At 36.0% G+C, this 17,428-nt stretch overlaps 1 protein-coding gene across 1 annotated transcript in view; it reads left to right on the top strand.

Moving 5' to 3' along the window:
* The window catches only part of LOC142349335 (uncharacterized), a 268,438-nt gene extending 251,790 nt beyond the window's left edge, over positions 1-16,648 (top strand). The window contains exons 2-5 of the mRNA XM_075400811.1: positions 5,242-5,382; positions 10,597-10,661; positions 11,332-11,503; positions 15,771-16,648. Coding sequence (XP_075256926.1) covers positions 5,253-5,382; positions 10,597-10,661; positions 11,332-11,503; positions 15,771-16,021 — 618 coding nt within the window. The 5' untranslated portion in view covers positions 5,242-5,252 and the 3' untranslated portion in view covers positions 16,022-16,648. The remainder of the gene's footprint in view (positions 1-5,241; positions 5,383-10,596; positions 10,662-11,331; positions 11,504-15,770) is intronic.
* The last annotated feature ends 780 nt before the right edge of the window (positions 16,649-17,428 follow it).

The raw sequence follows: 17,428 nt of genomic DNA, 5'->3' as shown, positions 1-17,428 counted from the left end.
CACAATCACTTGAAATCTGCATTTCGTTCATTCGCTCATACATTTTCAGCTGAATTGCGGGCGTAAGGTCAGTTTTCTTTCTTATTGAGGCGAGTTCTTTTGTTCATTTGCGTGATTAAGTTTTCGGTCACGCGTGAGTTATTTCGTTCAAGAAAATGACTTCCTGCCTCTTCAAAAAAGTAAGGTCAAATGATTGCGTGTCGATAAAAATAAAGGCTATTGGAGAGCACCCAGTAGAGTCAGAAGTAACGTGCTTATTCATATTCGGACGTGATGACGTAGAGGAGTAACAAAATAAATGTCGCGCTCTTGCATAACTCCATACTCTGCCTTCATGGCGCGGGCTCTATTTGCCGGCGCCTTGCAGTGGAAGCGTCAAAAGAAACTACTGTAGAGGAAGGGAAGCTGTTGCCGTAAAAGTTTCTATAGTTTTTCCTAATTCTGATTCAAAATTTCTTCACATTATATTTCATTGCTACTTATCATATTTTGTGACTTTAATTCTGATACTTCATTTTCTCTATCTTTTGCATCTGATGCTTTAATTTTTGGCTACTGTCTGGGTTTAAAATTACACAGAGAAGTTGACTTTCTGTCCCCGAGTTGAGTGGCTGCACTTTCAGGTGCGGGCCTTTCTTTGATTTGACCTTTGACTAAAAAAACATTTGGTTGTGAAGATCAATTCAAAACAACACCAATAGAGCATAAAAAAGCAAGACTGGATCTCTTGATAAAAAAATATATAACTGTGAGGCAACCTTACAAAATACTTTGCCTGCAATTTGAAGACATTATAAGGCCTGCAAGTGGTATTCATAACTCGAAAATTAGGATCATGCCTCGGCGCCCTAAAAACTTCTTCCGATAAAAACCTGAAGTCCCACGTGGTATATGAGATAAAATGTTATGGATGCGGGTCTATCTTTGTTGGGCAAGCAAGCCGGCATTTTACCTCTAGGGTATCAGAACGTCAAAAAAAAGATTCACAGGTGGGTCAACATCTTGTTGAATGCGGTGGCTCCACGAAGGACATTGAATGGAAAATTCTGGATACCTGTCGCACAGTATAAAAAGTATGACCATCGAAGCTATACACATCAGCAAGCTGAAGCCGTGAATAAGCGCACGCAATGAATATAGTGGACTGGAACTTACGCTAAAAATCGTTCAAAACATCAAATTTTTGACTTGAGAAAACAGGGCAAAAAATATTCCACAACCCCCACAAGAGAGATACTTAGCTTTAGGGCAAATTTTGAATTACCCTAGAAATACAAAAACGTGGCCAAAATCAAAAAACCCAGAGGAGGGACATTTTAAAAGAAATTGATAACAGATGTAAATATGAAGTGGTAAATAGGCTAAATATTGAATACATGGAAATTTTTTTTTGTTTTTTTTTTGAAATAGTTCCTAAAATTGTTCAAATTGTCTTAGACAAATGTAAATGCATTCATTTGAGCCTTTATCAATTTGTGAAACAATTTTAACCCGACTAAGAACGCAAAGTTTGAAAACGTTCGTTTAAAGTATCAGAGTTAATTTTAAATTGGCAAATTAGTTTCTTCTACAACAAATAATTTAGTGCCAGATCACTTCAGTAAATTTTAATCGTGTTCGGTTGGCGATATGGTTACAATTCTTATATGTGTCAAGGATCAAATTGAAGCTGTAGTTTATTGCAGGTGGAGAGGTTCCATTGATGTTTGTGAAACCTTGAGCAGACCTGGAGTTCTGGTTTTTGATGCCGGTAGACGAATTCTCTAAGCAAGTAAGAGGAAAAGCAAATCCGTTCAATTTGATGTTGCTAATCGTTATTTGTCGGTGTCATAGCCTATTTTAATAATAGCCGCGAAGCGATAACGGCTATTATTGGGGACATCGTTGTTTTTTACAACTCAAAGAGTTTGAATTGTATTGAGGCGCAGTCATTTTTTACGACTGGAAGAGGGGTACTGGTTTTCTTGAGGTTTTTTTTTCTACCAAAAGTACAATCCGTTGAGAAGATGTTTTGACCTAAAAACAAAAATGAGTTAAATTGCCGTATGAACTAATTTTTTCTGAGAGAAAAAGGTTTTTTGATCATGCGCTGCGTTTAGTGAAAGACTTTTGTCTTCAAAAAGTAAGCTTTGACCGAATCGCACATATAGATAACAGTTTTTAGCCGTTTTTTCATCTATGAGGCCCAGTCTTAGGTTTGTATTTTGATTTTTGTTGAAATAATTTTTATCTGATGCTATAATGAAATTTAAATCTCGGAAATTGTTATCACAATATTTTGCATAGCCTGAAAATGCGTTTCAATTTAAAAATTGGCACATAATTTTTGATTTTTTAGTTGATTTCTGGCTGTTTTTTATTGATTTCTTCATTTTTGGATCTCTCAGCTGTCTTTTTGTCAAATATCAGTTAATTTGGCAACTTCCCGTTGATAATTCATATACTCAATACCTTTCTCTAGCTCGATGTAGTTATATTTATAAAATTTTACATATGCTAATCCGATTTTGGTAGTTTTTTTCCAATTTCGCTTTTTTTGTTTTTATTTTGCTTTTTATTACTAGAGTTAGTCTTTTTGTGCTACATGAGGTACTTTATTTTCGTTCCATTAAAAAATCTATCATTTTTTGACGTGAGGTTTTTGAAAAACAGCTGAAAATTTTTTCATATTAGCAGTCCAAATTTTTTTTGACAGTTTTTTTGCAAAACGTTTTAGTATTTCGTATGTTTGGATTCTGTTTTTTCTTTTTTGGTTTTTTTCAGAAGGATGGAACTTTGTCTCGGATGACCTGTGGTCTTTCCTGTGTTTCGAATGCTGAACAATGAGATGTATTCGATTTTCTTGATTCTTTTAATTTGAATTTTAAATTAAGAATTTGTCTTTTCGTTACGGTGTTCCTTAAATTGTTTCCTTATTTTTCGTATTCTATTTTGTATCATTCTAGCTTTGTCTTGCACCTTTTTTTATTCGTTATTTTCATTTTTTTCAGTTGTTAAGAAATTGAATATTTTCAGATTTTTCTTCGCTTTTCGTTATTTCTTTTGTTTGCTGTTTTAATTCAACATAAGGCAGTACTAAGAATTTTCTAGAAAGTTTTTTTCCAGCATTTTGCCTGATTACTATTCATTGCAATTTTCTTCCGGCCTTGGTATTGTTTTTGAAATTCCGTCCTTGGTATTATTCTGTTGCTTATGTCTTCTCTATGATTAATTTAATCTATGAATTAGTATAAAATCATGTTGTCGAGCATATATACATCAAGAAAAAAGAATTTGATGATTTAATTTTAATTGTGATTAGAAATCTAATAGTAGTGGTTTTCCGATTCTCAAATTTGATCATTCTTTTTGAAAAATTCAACTTAGTTTCTAAGATTCTTATCTGCGTTGGCTTTCGCGATCTTTTTGAGATTACAATCATGAAGTACTTGAGGTTAATTTATAGTCCTGTCAGCTTGTTCAGCCTATCAATAGTTTGACCAACCGAATCATTCCGGAGTTTTATTGTTACCAAACGTTTTCAATGATAAAAATTTTTGCTGCATTTTGTTTCTCTTTGTGATAGTGGTTCAAGTTTCACCATTTTTTTTCGAAAATGGGGGAGTAATGAGTTAATGGTTAAATACAAAGGTGTTAATAGGTTCATTTGCAATTACGGTTTTCTTGTGAAGTTATGGTGCTTCAAGTAGCTTCCGGATTTCTTCCCGCTATGTTTTTAAATTCTGTTAACACATTTAGGAACAAGCAGGAAGTGGAGCGAAAAGGCGATTGGTTTTGCGGCGTTAAGTTCTTTCGCTCTACTTTTAAAATAGAATGAGGAAACGGTGTTGCTTTCTCGTTAGTCGTTTTTTGTTCACGTGTGGTAATTTACGTTTCATTTTTACTGTATTTTAAGTTTTTTGGATCGATTTTTTTTCTAAATGGTTTTCGCAATCCATGCATAGTTCATTGTAGGCCTAGTTTATTTGTTTGAAACAAATTTCCATTTCTCGCTAGTGGTTTTTTGTTCTAATGTGGCATTTTGACGTTGATTTTCAGTTTTTTTTTAAATTTTTTTGATCTGATGTTTTAGAAATGGTTTTCCCAACTCAATCAGGTCCAGTTTTATGTCAATGGAAATTCTTTGAATTGTACGTCAGGACTTGTCCTGCTAGGTTTTTTTAATTAGTCGTCTCCATCGATGATTCTCACGACCTGATTTCTTCGAATTTACTACAATGACGTCAGTGACTGCTTTGCTGTTAAAATTTTGTACGTGATGTCATTTCTGCTTTTAGGTCATTTGCGGGACTTACCTCACTCAAAAAACGACTTCTGAACTCATTTATGGAACTATAGACTTTATGAACATTTACTAGTTAATAGTGTGGATCTAAGTGCCAAACTTATATGCCCTAATTCTTGATTACTAGTCTTGAGTTTGCTGTTTTCGAATATCAATCTTGAGATTTCGAATATCGATCTTGAGTTTTGATTTGGAATATCAATTTTGATTTCGATTGTCAACATGTGTCAAAAAATCGACAGTCCGAATCTAACCCAAAATGTCTAGTTGTCTTTTAAAGGACTGGTGGTCGATCTGTCTATCTTATTTCGGATTTATTCTGTTTTGGCGCACGTGCTCTTTTCTTATTTCGGATGTATCTTATTTCGGATTTATTCTGTTTTGGCGCACGTGCACCCCAGGCGCACGCGCTCTTTTCTTACATAGTAACGTGCTATATAACAACCTATAATTTGTTACTGGGGGTCATAAAAAACCCTGGGGGCCGAAACAGAGTAGATCTCTTATTTCTTTAGTTGATTCAATTCATGGAAGGCCACAAGCGTTTATTGCGGCTATTTTCCGGCAATCTGCCGGCCATGTTCTGTTATTTTAAGGAACAATATCGAGTTACACAGTGACTCGAACAAAAAGGGACAGAAACCCCGTAAAAGGCGCAGAATATCGAAAAGACGACAGAAGGAAATTATGCTGCTTGATGAATTAGCAAGGCAGGACAAGCGTATGAGTGGATTGAGCGAAACATTTAATAACTTTTAGGATGCCTATCTTCATACAAACTGAAGTCATATTTCTAGTTTTTGGCTTTGTGCTTCTAGGAATTTTGATTACTCAAATTTTGTAATTGAGTCTGTCTAAATAAACTGAATTGAATACGATAACTAGGGAAGTAGAAGTACAACGATTCTGGAGCTTAATTGAATCTATGTTCAGTATAAAAGAGCTACCTATATTTCAGATTTTTATCATGGCCAACCCTAAGTGTCTTAAGTTTATTGTTGTGATCTCCTCTACGCGACATGGACGAATGAGTGACCGTGTTCTAGTACAGGCACTGAAGAGCATCAGTGAACAGGGTCACGAATACACTGTGATGGGTTAGACTTTTTATTCTTTAGCGACTTTTTTATTCTTTATTCATTTTCGTAATCGAAAACGGGATAATCAGTTAAAGCTCGGAGGGCATTAAATTCTCCTAGAGCCTTTAGGCTTACTACACTCTTAACTATGCGATTTCCTCGAATTTTTTGAAGACAACTTCATAGTGTAAAGGCCGGTTCATAGAGTTGGACTCCCACTTTAGCCGCCCCTTCCCACAATCATGGGCCACTTTCTTGCAAAGTGCACCATTGAAATACCATATTAATGTTCCTAATTCCCATTGGATTGAAATATTGTTCAATTTTCTTACGGTTTGAGATTGTGAGATAATCTAAATATCTGATTGGATAATCTTGTAAATAAGACAAGTTTTATTGGTAAGAACTGCTAGAAAAAGATGCAGGTAGATCTTAAGTAGACCATACACCTGAATAGATTTGATTTTAAAATTGAATTTGATTTTCATTTTTGAAATTGATACATAAAAAACTAGAAGCTGGACCTTAATTGGTGGCAGGAAAGATCATTAAAAAACAAAAAGTCAAGCAGTTGGATTTTGAAATCAAAATTGAATTTTAGAACAATGTTAAACACAAAACCTCGAAAATTCACTTAATCTTAAAATCGGAAAATTACAATATTTTGTCTTGATTCACTTATAAACCGACATTCATCTTGTCTATAGAAGAGGAAATAAATTACTGATCTACTTTTCAGACATCACTGATCCGATTTCGATTATTCTTGAAATAATTAATCGAGGAAAACAAATTTATTCGTAACTTTCAAGGAAGATTAAATTCTGAATTTGTTTTAATATTCGCGGTTTCATATTCAGAACTGCAATTAACTGTTTAGTTCCATATTTGTTTAATTGAACGGGTTTAGTTCAACTCAGTAAAACAAATTCATTACTTACATTTAAAATGATTCCAACATTATCTGACTTACTTCTTGTTAACACACGAAATGAAGATAATTACCCAACTTTCCCAATGATTTGGTCATCACAATCTGTTTTTCAGTCCCTTTGAAGAAAAAGATAGAGAATAAACAACAATATAATATAAAAAGGACCGTGTTCACCATCTGGCAATGATGGATGTAGGTCTGAACACAAGGGATGAAGAGTAGCACTTAGCCGGATGCTGCACTGCAAGCTGTTCCCCTCCAGACAGTGTAAATACGGCCCAGTCACAAAAATAACTAACAAGTGGAGATGAAAGCACCTATGAAGAGCACCTTTGAAGAAAAAGATGGATGATTTCCGAATAAGAAAAATTACAAATCGATAGCTCTTGCAAATGTTCCAGATGAATGAAATTTATGCATCTAATACTTTAATCAGGCGTTCGTTTTGATTAGGCGGAACTGCCAAACATGTCCCGAAATACAACAATTGACAATGCCATTGGATCTTTGGAAACAAGATACTTGAGTCTCAATCGTTTAAGCTTTTTAAACATAGTATTGAACATGTCAACAGTGTAAATTTAACCACTATTGAGAGTCAGTGGAAGATTATCTTAGACGCAACACGTCTAGCAAATATTGCATTTCCCGATGCAACATGCGCTAATTGATCTGCTAGACGTACCCGTAGGATCCGAGATGCTTTCATTGTTGGAATGCGGAATTGCACTAGATTGCTGGAACCAGATAATAAAACTACATGAGTTATGCACATTCGTTTCAAAAAGCGTAACAAACTGTAACGGATGATGACGCAACTACTAAAGCTTCCAACATTGTCTCACCAGGTTCGTGTCAGAAGTCTGGCTCACTAAATTCAAAAATTAATATTAACAACGAACAGGTTAAATCTCAGAGAAAAATGGGAAAGCAAATGCAACACAAGTTCTGCTTTTGACAGTAACAGAACCTTCCGTGCTAATCACCCATATAATAATAGTCGCGATCAAATGAGAGGGCATCAACGCTCATCATTCAATCCGCTTAATGCAAACTATGCTAATATTTTTGACTCTATTTCTTGACTTGTGATCAATAACGAACTTAAAGCTTATTGAGTGGCCACCTAGTCATACAAACTGAATTTGCTGAATTCTGCGATGTCAGGGGAAAATATCGTTATACCAATGTTTTTTTTACTGCGCTCATATTACTTATCATATAAGTCCTACCCTTCTATCGATTAAGATCAGCAAAAAATTGTTTCTTTGGATTAACTTGTTTCAATGCTCATAATTCATGAAAATTTGTGAAATAACGGTAAAGAGTTTATCTACAAACAAATGTTTTTATTAGCAGAAAAATTTTTCAACGTTCATTTTCTTGTTCCTCAGCTAAATAACATCACTATGGAACTCGTCATGACACAAATGTCATTTCATTTGCTACCGTTTAAAACTCACTACTAATGAATCTGGACTGAACTTTGATCTGTCAAAATATCAGTGGTCAATTAAAAGCAGCAAAAAAAGTTTTAGTTGAACTGAAAAAAAACTTTCGGATACAGTTGACCTAACCGAATCAGAATAGACCGACGCTACTCATAAGCGATATACGAGCGGATTTCCAGTTGTTGCCTTTGCAGCGCTGACGGCAGGAATAGCTGAGACTGGGATTGCATGTTCACGGGTCAATTAGTGGTGTGTTTAGATGGTCTAGCAGCAATCGAGAAAACATGGATTTTGCTTTAGATCATTTAGAACATGACGAACAACAGTGGATTAAAGTAAAGACAAAAGTTAACGATAAATTCTTTATCCTTGCTCGTTAGCAAATGGTATAATGATAGGCAACACTCGTCAGTTCTTTACGTGGATCAATATCGAAATGAAAGCTTATTGAAGAGCCAACTGAGCATACAATCTGAATTTGCTGTGTTCTGTGATTCCAGTGGTAGATAACGTTGTACCAATGTCATTTTTGATGTGTTCAGTGTTGCCTGTCTTTTTAAAGAAAGTAGAGCTTCACCAATCTCAAGAAGCTAATCGCCTCATACTTGCTATTCCTGCAAAGAACAAGTTGACATACTATGAGACTAAAATACTTAGATGTAATCGTTGATTCAGCTTGTTTATTAAAATTGGCAGTACATTTCGCTTAGGATCAACAGCAATGCCAATGGCAAATGGTGGATCTAATGGCTAAGCATCTCAATTTGATGCTGAATATAAGTTTATTGCAATTGCGATAGCTTCATAGAACAACTAATCACATAGCCATATTGTCTCAAGCTGAAATTGACAACTGCATTGGATCAAGCAGTTTCTCGTTATGTCGAAATGGCCTCTTTGGAAACAGCTGATGATACGTGCCGCGGATCACTGGTATTTGGAAATCAATTTTCTGTGCTGCAATATTGAAATATTTTAAGTAAAGCTACCACCCCAAAACCTTTGGAAATAACAAATTGGCGTCATTACATCGGCGTTCAAAAATTTTGTCGTTTCTAAGTTTGACAAAGAATAAATTGAACAAAAATAAAATGCCAAGTATGCCTAATTGAGTTGAAATGTGGAACAAGAATGTCAGCTAGCTTTCTAGAAATTCGAATAGATATTTTTTCTTGTCATAATCAAACTGACTTAAAACTTGATATTGAGTTCGCCGATCCATCAAAATATCTTTAACAAACTACCCGATTTGTCCTAATTTCCTTTTATATCAGCAATGACTGAAGCCAGATTGCAGATAATTGAATAGGTTCCATTGCAAAAGGCTTCTATCCCTGAAAAACACAGACAATCAATTAACAAACTGGATGAGATTCCTGAGCCTATACTTCTCAAAGAAGACTATTAGACCCTTTCTTCGAAATGAATCCAGCTAATCACGCACCTGGAAAGTGTCTATTGAATTTTGAATGATTTCGTTTTCGATTTCTCTAACACTACATAATGGGCATTCTTTTTCTTAATTACAGAACTCGCTGATTATGAAGACTATGTGGCGACAAAAGGATTAAACCAAGTGCTCTGGCTGTGGTATCATTCGACAAATACCAATATTTGCGTCTTTATCCACATTCTGAGTTGCTATAAAGAAGTATTGCCATTGATGAAGACCAACTGAGTCAAATCTTCAGCAAGACCACAGAAGTCAATGCGCCAATGGATTCGAAATCATATATGTCATTAATCTCCTAACAAACTCTTATTAATTTGCAGTTAGAAATCAATTAGTAGACGAAAAATACCATGCATGTCATTTAGAAATTTTAAAGCTTGTGAGAAAAACAAAATTGGCAAATTAAGTTATTGTTGGATGACTTAGATCCAAATCAATAACTACTAATGTGGTTCTCAAATTAAAGGGGCGCAGAGTCGTGGAACACTTACTTACAATGTTCACGATTGAAATATATTGATATTCTTTTTTCTTATTGGGTTGAAATATTGTTCAATTTCCAAATGTTTTGAGAATGTGAGATAATCTAATTATCTGATTGAATAATCTTGTAAATAATGCAAAGTAGTTTAATGTTAACCCACTCGAAATTCAAGAGGACTGAATTGAAAATTCAAATTGAAGACAAGTTTTATTTGGCAAAAACTGCTAGAAAAGAGTTCACTAAGTTTAAAGTAGGTCATACTACACCTGAATAATTTTTATTTAATACTGGAAATTGATTGATAAAAAACTAGAATTATGACAATGCTCCCACTTCATCTCAGACATGAATCATTCCAACGTGGCCCAGTGCCTTCAACCCCGCACCACAGTGCGCTTCCCCGTTCATCCCCTACCTCGCTGACCCTCCCTCGCGCTCATCTAAAGCTTGCCTCACTAAGCAGTTGATAGCTACTGACGAAGCCAATCGCTCGGCAGTCGTTTGACAACAATTAGCCCAACGTTAGTGGGTTATTTTTTCGTCAACATTTTGGTTACGACGATATGACGTCACTCACTTCAAATCAGACTTTTGTTCATCTATTTTTGAAATCGGTACATTACGTCATTTTTCACTGAATAATTTTTGGATCACTTGACTTAGCGCACTGAATAAAATGACTTTCCTCAGTTTCAAATTGACTTTAATTACTTTTATTTGAGGATTTAAGGTCGGATGAGGATGCCTCCATCTAAATGAAGGTTATTTGAGGGCGGCTTCTAAAAGCAAGTCTTAATCCCACATTAAGACCTCAATTTTTGTTTTTGATATTTTTTCTTAAGAATTTTGAGACTGTGGTTCTACGAAGCTATCGCGCAGCTATGTTATATCTAGGATGTTCTTTGTTTAGATCCGAAGGAGCTCAAATTCCCCATACTTGAGATGCCAATTCATTGGTACCCGGACAAAACTAAGGTAATATGACCAGTACTCCGCCACTCTTATACATACTTGAAAGTATCAAATGGTGCTGCATCTTGACAGAAATAACGGATCTATTCTGTTTCGGCCCGCCAGTGTTTTAATGACCCCCAGTTACAAATTATATGTTATAGCACGTTACTATGTAAGAATAGAGCACGTGCGCCTGAGGTCATAAAAAAATTATGCTCACTAAGCCGGGGGGGGGGGGGGGGGGGGGGTGAACAGAATAGATCCGAAATAACAAGCATACTAACGATCACTGAAAATGAACTCGCACTGTTATCGCTTGTATATAAATCTCATAATGCACGTGCAATCGAATGTCACTCTTGAGTTAGTGCAATTATTTAGCCAATACTGATAGCGCTGATTTTAAGCAAAGGGAGTTGTTGATGATGCTGGACATATGTGCCCTACGTAGATTTGAACTTTTTAAACAACGGATTTGTTAATTCAAGCTGTGAAGATTATGAAAATGTTAGGTTTTAAGGTTTATAAAAGTGGTAGACGACGTTGATGTTGACGACGTTGATGTTGACGTTGATGTTGACGACGTTGATGTCTCAGAAATGGAATAAATACCCCCCCCCCCCCCCCAATTGGTGTTCTTTTATCCTCCAATTAGCATAAGTATTGTGTGTCATACTGAAGAGTATTTTAGGCGCCTCAATGGTTACAAGATGCGGAGAAGACTATGTTGAGTGCTGATGCATTTCTGTTTGTATCTGGAGAGTACAACAGATGTGTGCCTCCTGCAATGGCTAACATCATAGACCACTTTGGCCCAAATGTATTCACTGCAAAGGCCGCCGGTATCATCTCCTACTCTCTGGGTAAGTTTGACACAACGATCCTCCCACATTTTTGAATTTGTCTCGAAGTATGTCAAAAAGTTGCTTTGGTTTGAAACACGCACGAGTAAGTTCCAGAATGCCAGATCTTCCTTTAGAAAATGCCAGATCTTAAAGTGCTCAAACATGTAAAAACGTGCTTTTCATTTGAAATTATCTTACTTTATATTTATTGAGCTATCAACAAGCCTGTTTATTCACATTTGCATACAAATTGAAATAATATAAAGAGCACTGTGGTGGCACTCCTTACCCTTTACTGTCCGAATTTCTGGAATAATTTGGCATAGATATTGGTAATTAACAACACTAGATGTCAACACTTTTTGCGAAAATTATATCGATCGAAGTACCATAGAGTTCAGGATCCCATTCTTTTTTCACTTCAATACATCTCCAGAGGTTTTCCAACCATTGACTTTTTTCACAAGTTGTTTTTGCGCGTCTTGTATCCTCGTCTACCATTCTTTATTGAGGAAAATTATCTCTTTTCTTTTGTTCGAAAAAAGAAACATAGAAAATTGCATAAAGGCAGTATAAGTGTAAAATGGTTCAAAAGTCAAAAATGCTTTCAAAGAGTTTTTCATCAGGAAAAGAAAGGGGCTGATTGTGTACAAAAGTGTGTTTCCTGTTTTATGCAAAAATAGGATCCAATCGGTTCCCACAAATCACCTACGACATAACCTCCGAAATGGTGTTTAGCGTGCTGGCATGAGAGTGCAATTACAGTATGTGGGTGAAACTATAAGTACTAATTGGCTGGGGGTGTAGATCCTGAAAGTTATATTCTTTTCGCAATCAAAAATTGTAATCACTTTTGCAAGTAAAGTGTTTGCTCAACGCGTGTTCCAAATTGGTCTGTTGACTCTGATCAAGTAACTGAAAAAGTCTGTCATTAATCGAGAACCATTGATGCTAGCTGCCTTAAGCTTCTATTACCTATTGCCAAAACCAAACACTCGCCAGTCGTTCGAGAGGGATTTCCTCGACGTTGGAGAGCTCGAATTGTTGTATTGCGTTTAATTTTAATAAAAGCAACTTAGATTTTTGGAAATAATTGAAAATTTTTATAAATTTGGCTCGAAGTTGTTTATTTAGTTTTCGGCAGTGATATGAGGCCATATTGTTTGACTAGTTGAATTTTCACAATATCAATGAGTTCCGCTCAGCAGCTGAATTGTGTGCGTTGCATCTATTTTTTAACTGCTCTCAAATAAGGAATCAAGCATTTATACTTTTTTTTTGCTTTTCACCCCGGAAAACTGGATAAGACAAAAAGTAGCTGCGTGGAGAGCTTCAATGGGTTCTAAGTGTAATTTTACTGAAGCTGTTGAGGAAGCAGAATTCGTTTTGACTGGGGTTAAAGGAGGAGGTTGGGGATGTTTTAGGGATTTTTGAACACCACACATCCACCACCTCCTTCGATCGTCCTCTCCAATTTCCAATTTTCATTACACCGCTAACCTAATGAGGCTAGACTCACGGAGCCTAAGGCATCTGCCACCCAAGCCACCGTCAGTCGTTTGAGAGCAATTCATCTGACATAAGTTTTTTTCTGAGCATATGTGAGCCTAAACTCTACATGCTCCAATTTTAAATGCTACGAGTGTATAAGAGTTGAAGGTAATTGAATCCACGCCAAGTTAAGGTAGGTTGAGGATAGATATGAAAGTGGGGGTTATACGAGTCCTCGAGTTTCAAATTTGCTGTTCAAGCTAAATAACCTACTCTGCGTTTTTGAAATTTTTTATCTTGGTTTTTCTTATATCGTCGTCAAAGGATTTGTTACAACCACATGACGTCACAATCACCGCAAATCTGCTTTTTGTTCTTTCGTTCATGCAATTGCAGCTGAATTGATTGCGTGACGCCATTTTCCATTCTTAGTAAGAGAGTTTTTTGTTCATTCGCGTGATTAAATTTTTGGTCACACGAGACTTACCTCACTCTCAAAAATGACTCCCTCACTCTGAATTTGAGTTTTCTTCATTTTATTGCAAAGAGATAAAGTCAAGTGAGTGTGTGTCACTCTAATTGACGGGTATTTGGGGGCAGCTAATAGAAGCAGCATTTCAGCATTTAATAAAAAGTTTTTTTGTCTTTTTTGTTTCTTTCGAATTGCTCTCAAACGTAGATTGTAGCAATTATATTAGCCTTGTCTGGCTTTTTATGCGATTTTTCGCTTGAGCGATTTTTTGTCGGACCCATTTGATTTTTAGTCCTCAGAAGTGGGATAAAGAAGTGGCACCCAGTGGTTATTAAGATCTCTTAGAGCCTTTCAGCTCACTTGTCTCCAATTATATAAGTCTTGTTGGTCTTTATAAGCAATTTTTCGCTTGATCGATTTTCTGTATGACTCATTTGACTTTTCGTCGTCAAAAAAGGATAAACTTGCAGCGCCCAGCGGGTATTAAGCTTTCTTAGAGCCTTTCAGCTCACTTGTCTCCAAGTATGCGATTCACAGAATCTGTTTTGGAGACTTATACTTATGGTGTGAAGGGCGGTTCTTCGAGGTTGATCCCCTCCCAGCTGTTGCCACCAGTGAGGCTCACCCACCTATATTGAGGCTAAATCTAGCCTCACTATACCGTGGATAGCTACTGAGGAAGCCAACCGCTCGCCGGTCTTTTAAGAGCCATTCATCCGACTTTAGTCTGATACGTTACTATCCTTTCGAGACCGCAGATCTACAGGCCATTCTCTGGCAATCCTATGTTTTCGAGGTATTTTAATCGCGTTGGGTGGATGCCTTCTCAATTTTTGAAATGAACCAGCCACTTTTTTGTCATTTAGTTTTGTCATATCCGATCTCAGTGAATTCCGCAATCAGTAGTGAAACGGTGAACGTTGAAAGAAATTGATGAAAACGATAATGATTGTTCGTTTGTACATATTGCAATAGATTATGAGATTAATTGCGAATGGTTCTTTTTACCAAATCGCAAATCAAAAGCTGAATTCATATTTAGCTGAGTAAAACACCGAATTTGAAAATGTTTTGACGATTAAAAAGATTTCAATATCTTGTTTGAATTTAGATGGAAATGTATGTGCTCAATCTTTGTTCATTATAAAATTTTGGATCTAATTTAGCAATAATTATGTTATGAAAAACACTCACATTTAAATAAAATGTTAATTTCGTTACTAATTTTATTGATTTTTGGGCTCAAGGACTGCGAAACATAACTGAGCGAAGCCCATGTCGACATTATGGGGGTTCAACAATACACCCTAAGATAAGTAATTGAGCTTCACCGTATTGGTGTAGAATATATTAGCAAAAAACTGGAACTATGTCCCACGAATAGTTCATATTTTTTTTAAAAAAAAAATGCACCAACTCACTGTTCATCACTATCATAGCTCACCAAAGCAATTTGATGCTAAAAAGGATTTTTGCCTAATAAAGTAGTTTTGTAAGTGGAAAACGCCGGACAATTTTTCATTTAATTCTTACTACTGATCTATAGAAGCACTAATAACAATTTGAAGCCCCTTAGTAAACAGTGTCCCGTTTCTATACCCACACCTGAAAAAGCTACACAATCATCAGGAAATTTTTTAAGTTGCTCTCGAATGGAGTTCAAAGCAAGTTTTGTGAACTTGTGTCAAACTTGGGTTAACTTGTTGTTCTGGCATGTAATTACAAAAACTCGTAATCGAACATGTCATGGCTGTGAATGTCATTGAGTGCGTTCAATGCAAAGTTTATCAACTCGTTAAAAAGTGGAATTGTTGCGGAGATAGAATGGAACTCATGAGAAATGTCTGATGTCAATGACTCAGTTTTTCTCAAGTGAATAGACTTCGGAATCTTTTATGGAACAAATAAGTACGAATAGATTTAAGAGCCATATACCATAGTCTGACACTAACTAGGCTTAATTCTTGAAACATAGTCCTGTTTTAAATGTTTTATCCAACCTCCTGACAAGTTCATTACTATATTTAACAAATGATAATGTCAAATTGTTCCAAGATATCTACAGAATCGCTGCTTTTCCCGGACCAAAAAAGCTAACGGGTTAGTCGTCGACTTTGAAACTGCTGCTTTGACCTTCATCTGTTCTGTTTTATTTCAATGGAGCTACCCAATAAAAGTCTGGCCTCTATCAACAAGAGATAAATAAGTCAACCACATAAAAATTTGCCTATTTAACATCAAAACCCCCTTTTTGGGCATCTATATCAAAAGAATTATTTGCTTCCATCAATTATGTTGAAAGAAAGAGTTGTGATTTATCAGGAGGAGGAGGTAAAAACGTAGGACTGGCTCTCACAGCTATGATACAAGAGCTGGGGGGAATGGTCACTCCTGCCCAGTGCTGCATCAACTTTGTCAGCACTAAGCTAACAGAAGCAGGAGAGTTCGTGGAACCCGACTCAGCCGATGCCACTGCTCTCTGGGGTAGAATTCAGAGGGTTGTGAAACAAACTGCGTGGTATGCGAGCGCATTTAATAACCAGAGGAAAGAGTACGGAGACATACCTTCTTAAAGGACCAATATTGATGTTTAGTTAATAGAGCATTTTGCCTTTCTCCAATAATGAGAGATAACTCAACTCTACTCAGGGTTGGAACCTGCAACCTATTGTTTGTTGTTGACGAGATAACAGTGGGCGCTAACATTTTATACATAGATTAACATTGATGATTATTGTCCATAAGCTCACATTAAGAGCGAGGGCTATGGGGGTTGCCATAATTGAGAATCAGTCAAAAATTACACACGATATTTATTGGTTCTGTGACGGCAAGTTTGTTGGAGATGGTGAAAATGAAACTATAGCATGTTCGAAGTTACCAACAGTGAAAAAATTCCTCCCAGTGAATTTACATGAGTAATTTGACCTACATGGCTACAGAAAACGCGCTGGTTCAAAGAGATGTTTTGATCCTGAGATTGTTTGTTTGCGTTTAATCATTTCTATAACTTTGGAGACTAGACTGTTTGATCTGTTTCATTTGCTCACCTGAATCAAACCGCTGTTCCGGTGTGCTTTGTGATTAATCCTATAAGATAAATTTCTTTGATTCTTAAATTGTAAATGACCTCTGTATAAACCATCCCTGTATCTATACTTTATTTTCATACCTCAACAGAATTTATATTTTCATGCTTTCTCTTTTCAAGTTTCGTATGTTGATGATTATAAGGCGAGCTGAAAATTTCTATTAAGCTTTGCTCATCGAAGTTCGAATAATTTTTGTAATCATATGCGTCCTTTTTATGCAAACTTTTCGCTTGACTGTTTTTGACATTGCGATCAAATTTTACGTCCTTGAGTTTTTGCGGCCTTTTTGGAATAGCTTTATTTTTTGATCTTAGTTTTACCAGTGGGCAAGTTTCCACTTCCTTTAACCATATTTTTGATGTTTCAATTCTATTCATGTTTTGTCAAAACATAACACCTATTTTGCTTGCATTTACATTAAGTTAGTGCGTTTGAAAAAACATGACTAGTTTTTTGATGTTTTCTTCAATAATGCGTCTATTTTCAAATTCTGCGACGACGTTGTGAGTGGCATCTTCGTGTTCGCCATTTTCACAGTTTTCTCCAATATATATGCCTGTTACACTCACACTCACATATTTTAAATTTAGGGCACCTATGATAGTTCCTTGCGCAATACCCTAATATGATATCTTTTCGTTTGAACGGTTTTGACATCTCGATCAACTTTTACCTCCTTGAGGTTTTGCGGCCCCTAAATTGCTCTGGATTCTCTTTCTGTTCTCTGTCAATTGTTGTATGAAAAATTGGTGACTTTTGGGTTTTTAGTCTGCTGGAAGGAATCTGTAGAATACGCTTTGTTAATATAATGCTTAGCTCGGCATTTCGCTTCGGTTTTTTACTGCTTTTTCGAGAAAACTATGGAAACGCGTTTTCATTGAAAACTTT

The sequence above is a fragment of the Convolutriloba macropyga genome, chromosome 11 (genome assembly GCF_964194025.1).
Source record: "Convolutriloba macropyga chromosome 11, txConMacr16.3, whole genome shotgun sequence".
In the NCBI taxonomy this organism is placed as follows: Eukaryota; Metazoa; Xenacoelomorpha; order Acoela; family Convolutidae; genus Convolutriloba; species Convolutriloba macropyga.
Note: the sequence above shows the minus strand (reverse complement) of the source record. Positions and strands in the feature narration are given on the sequence as shown.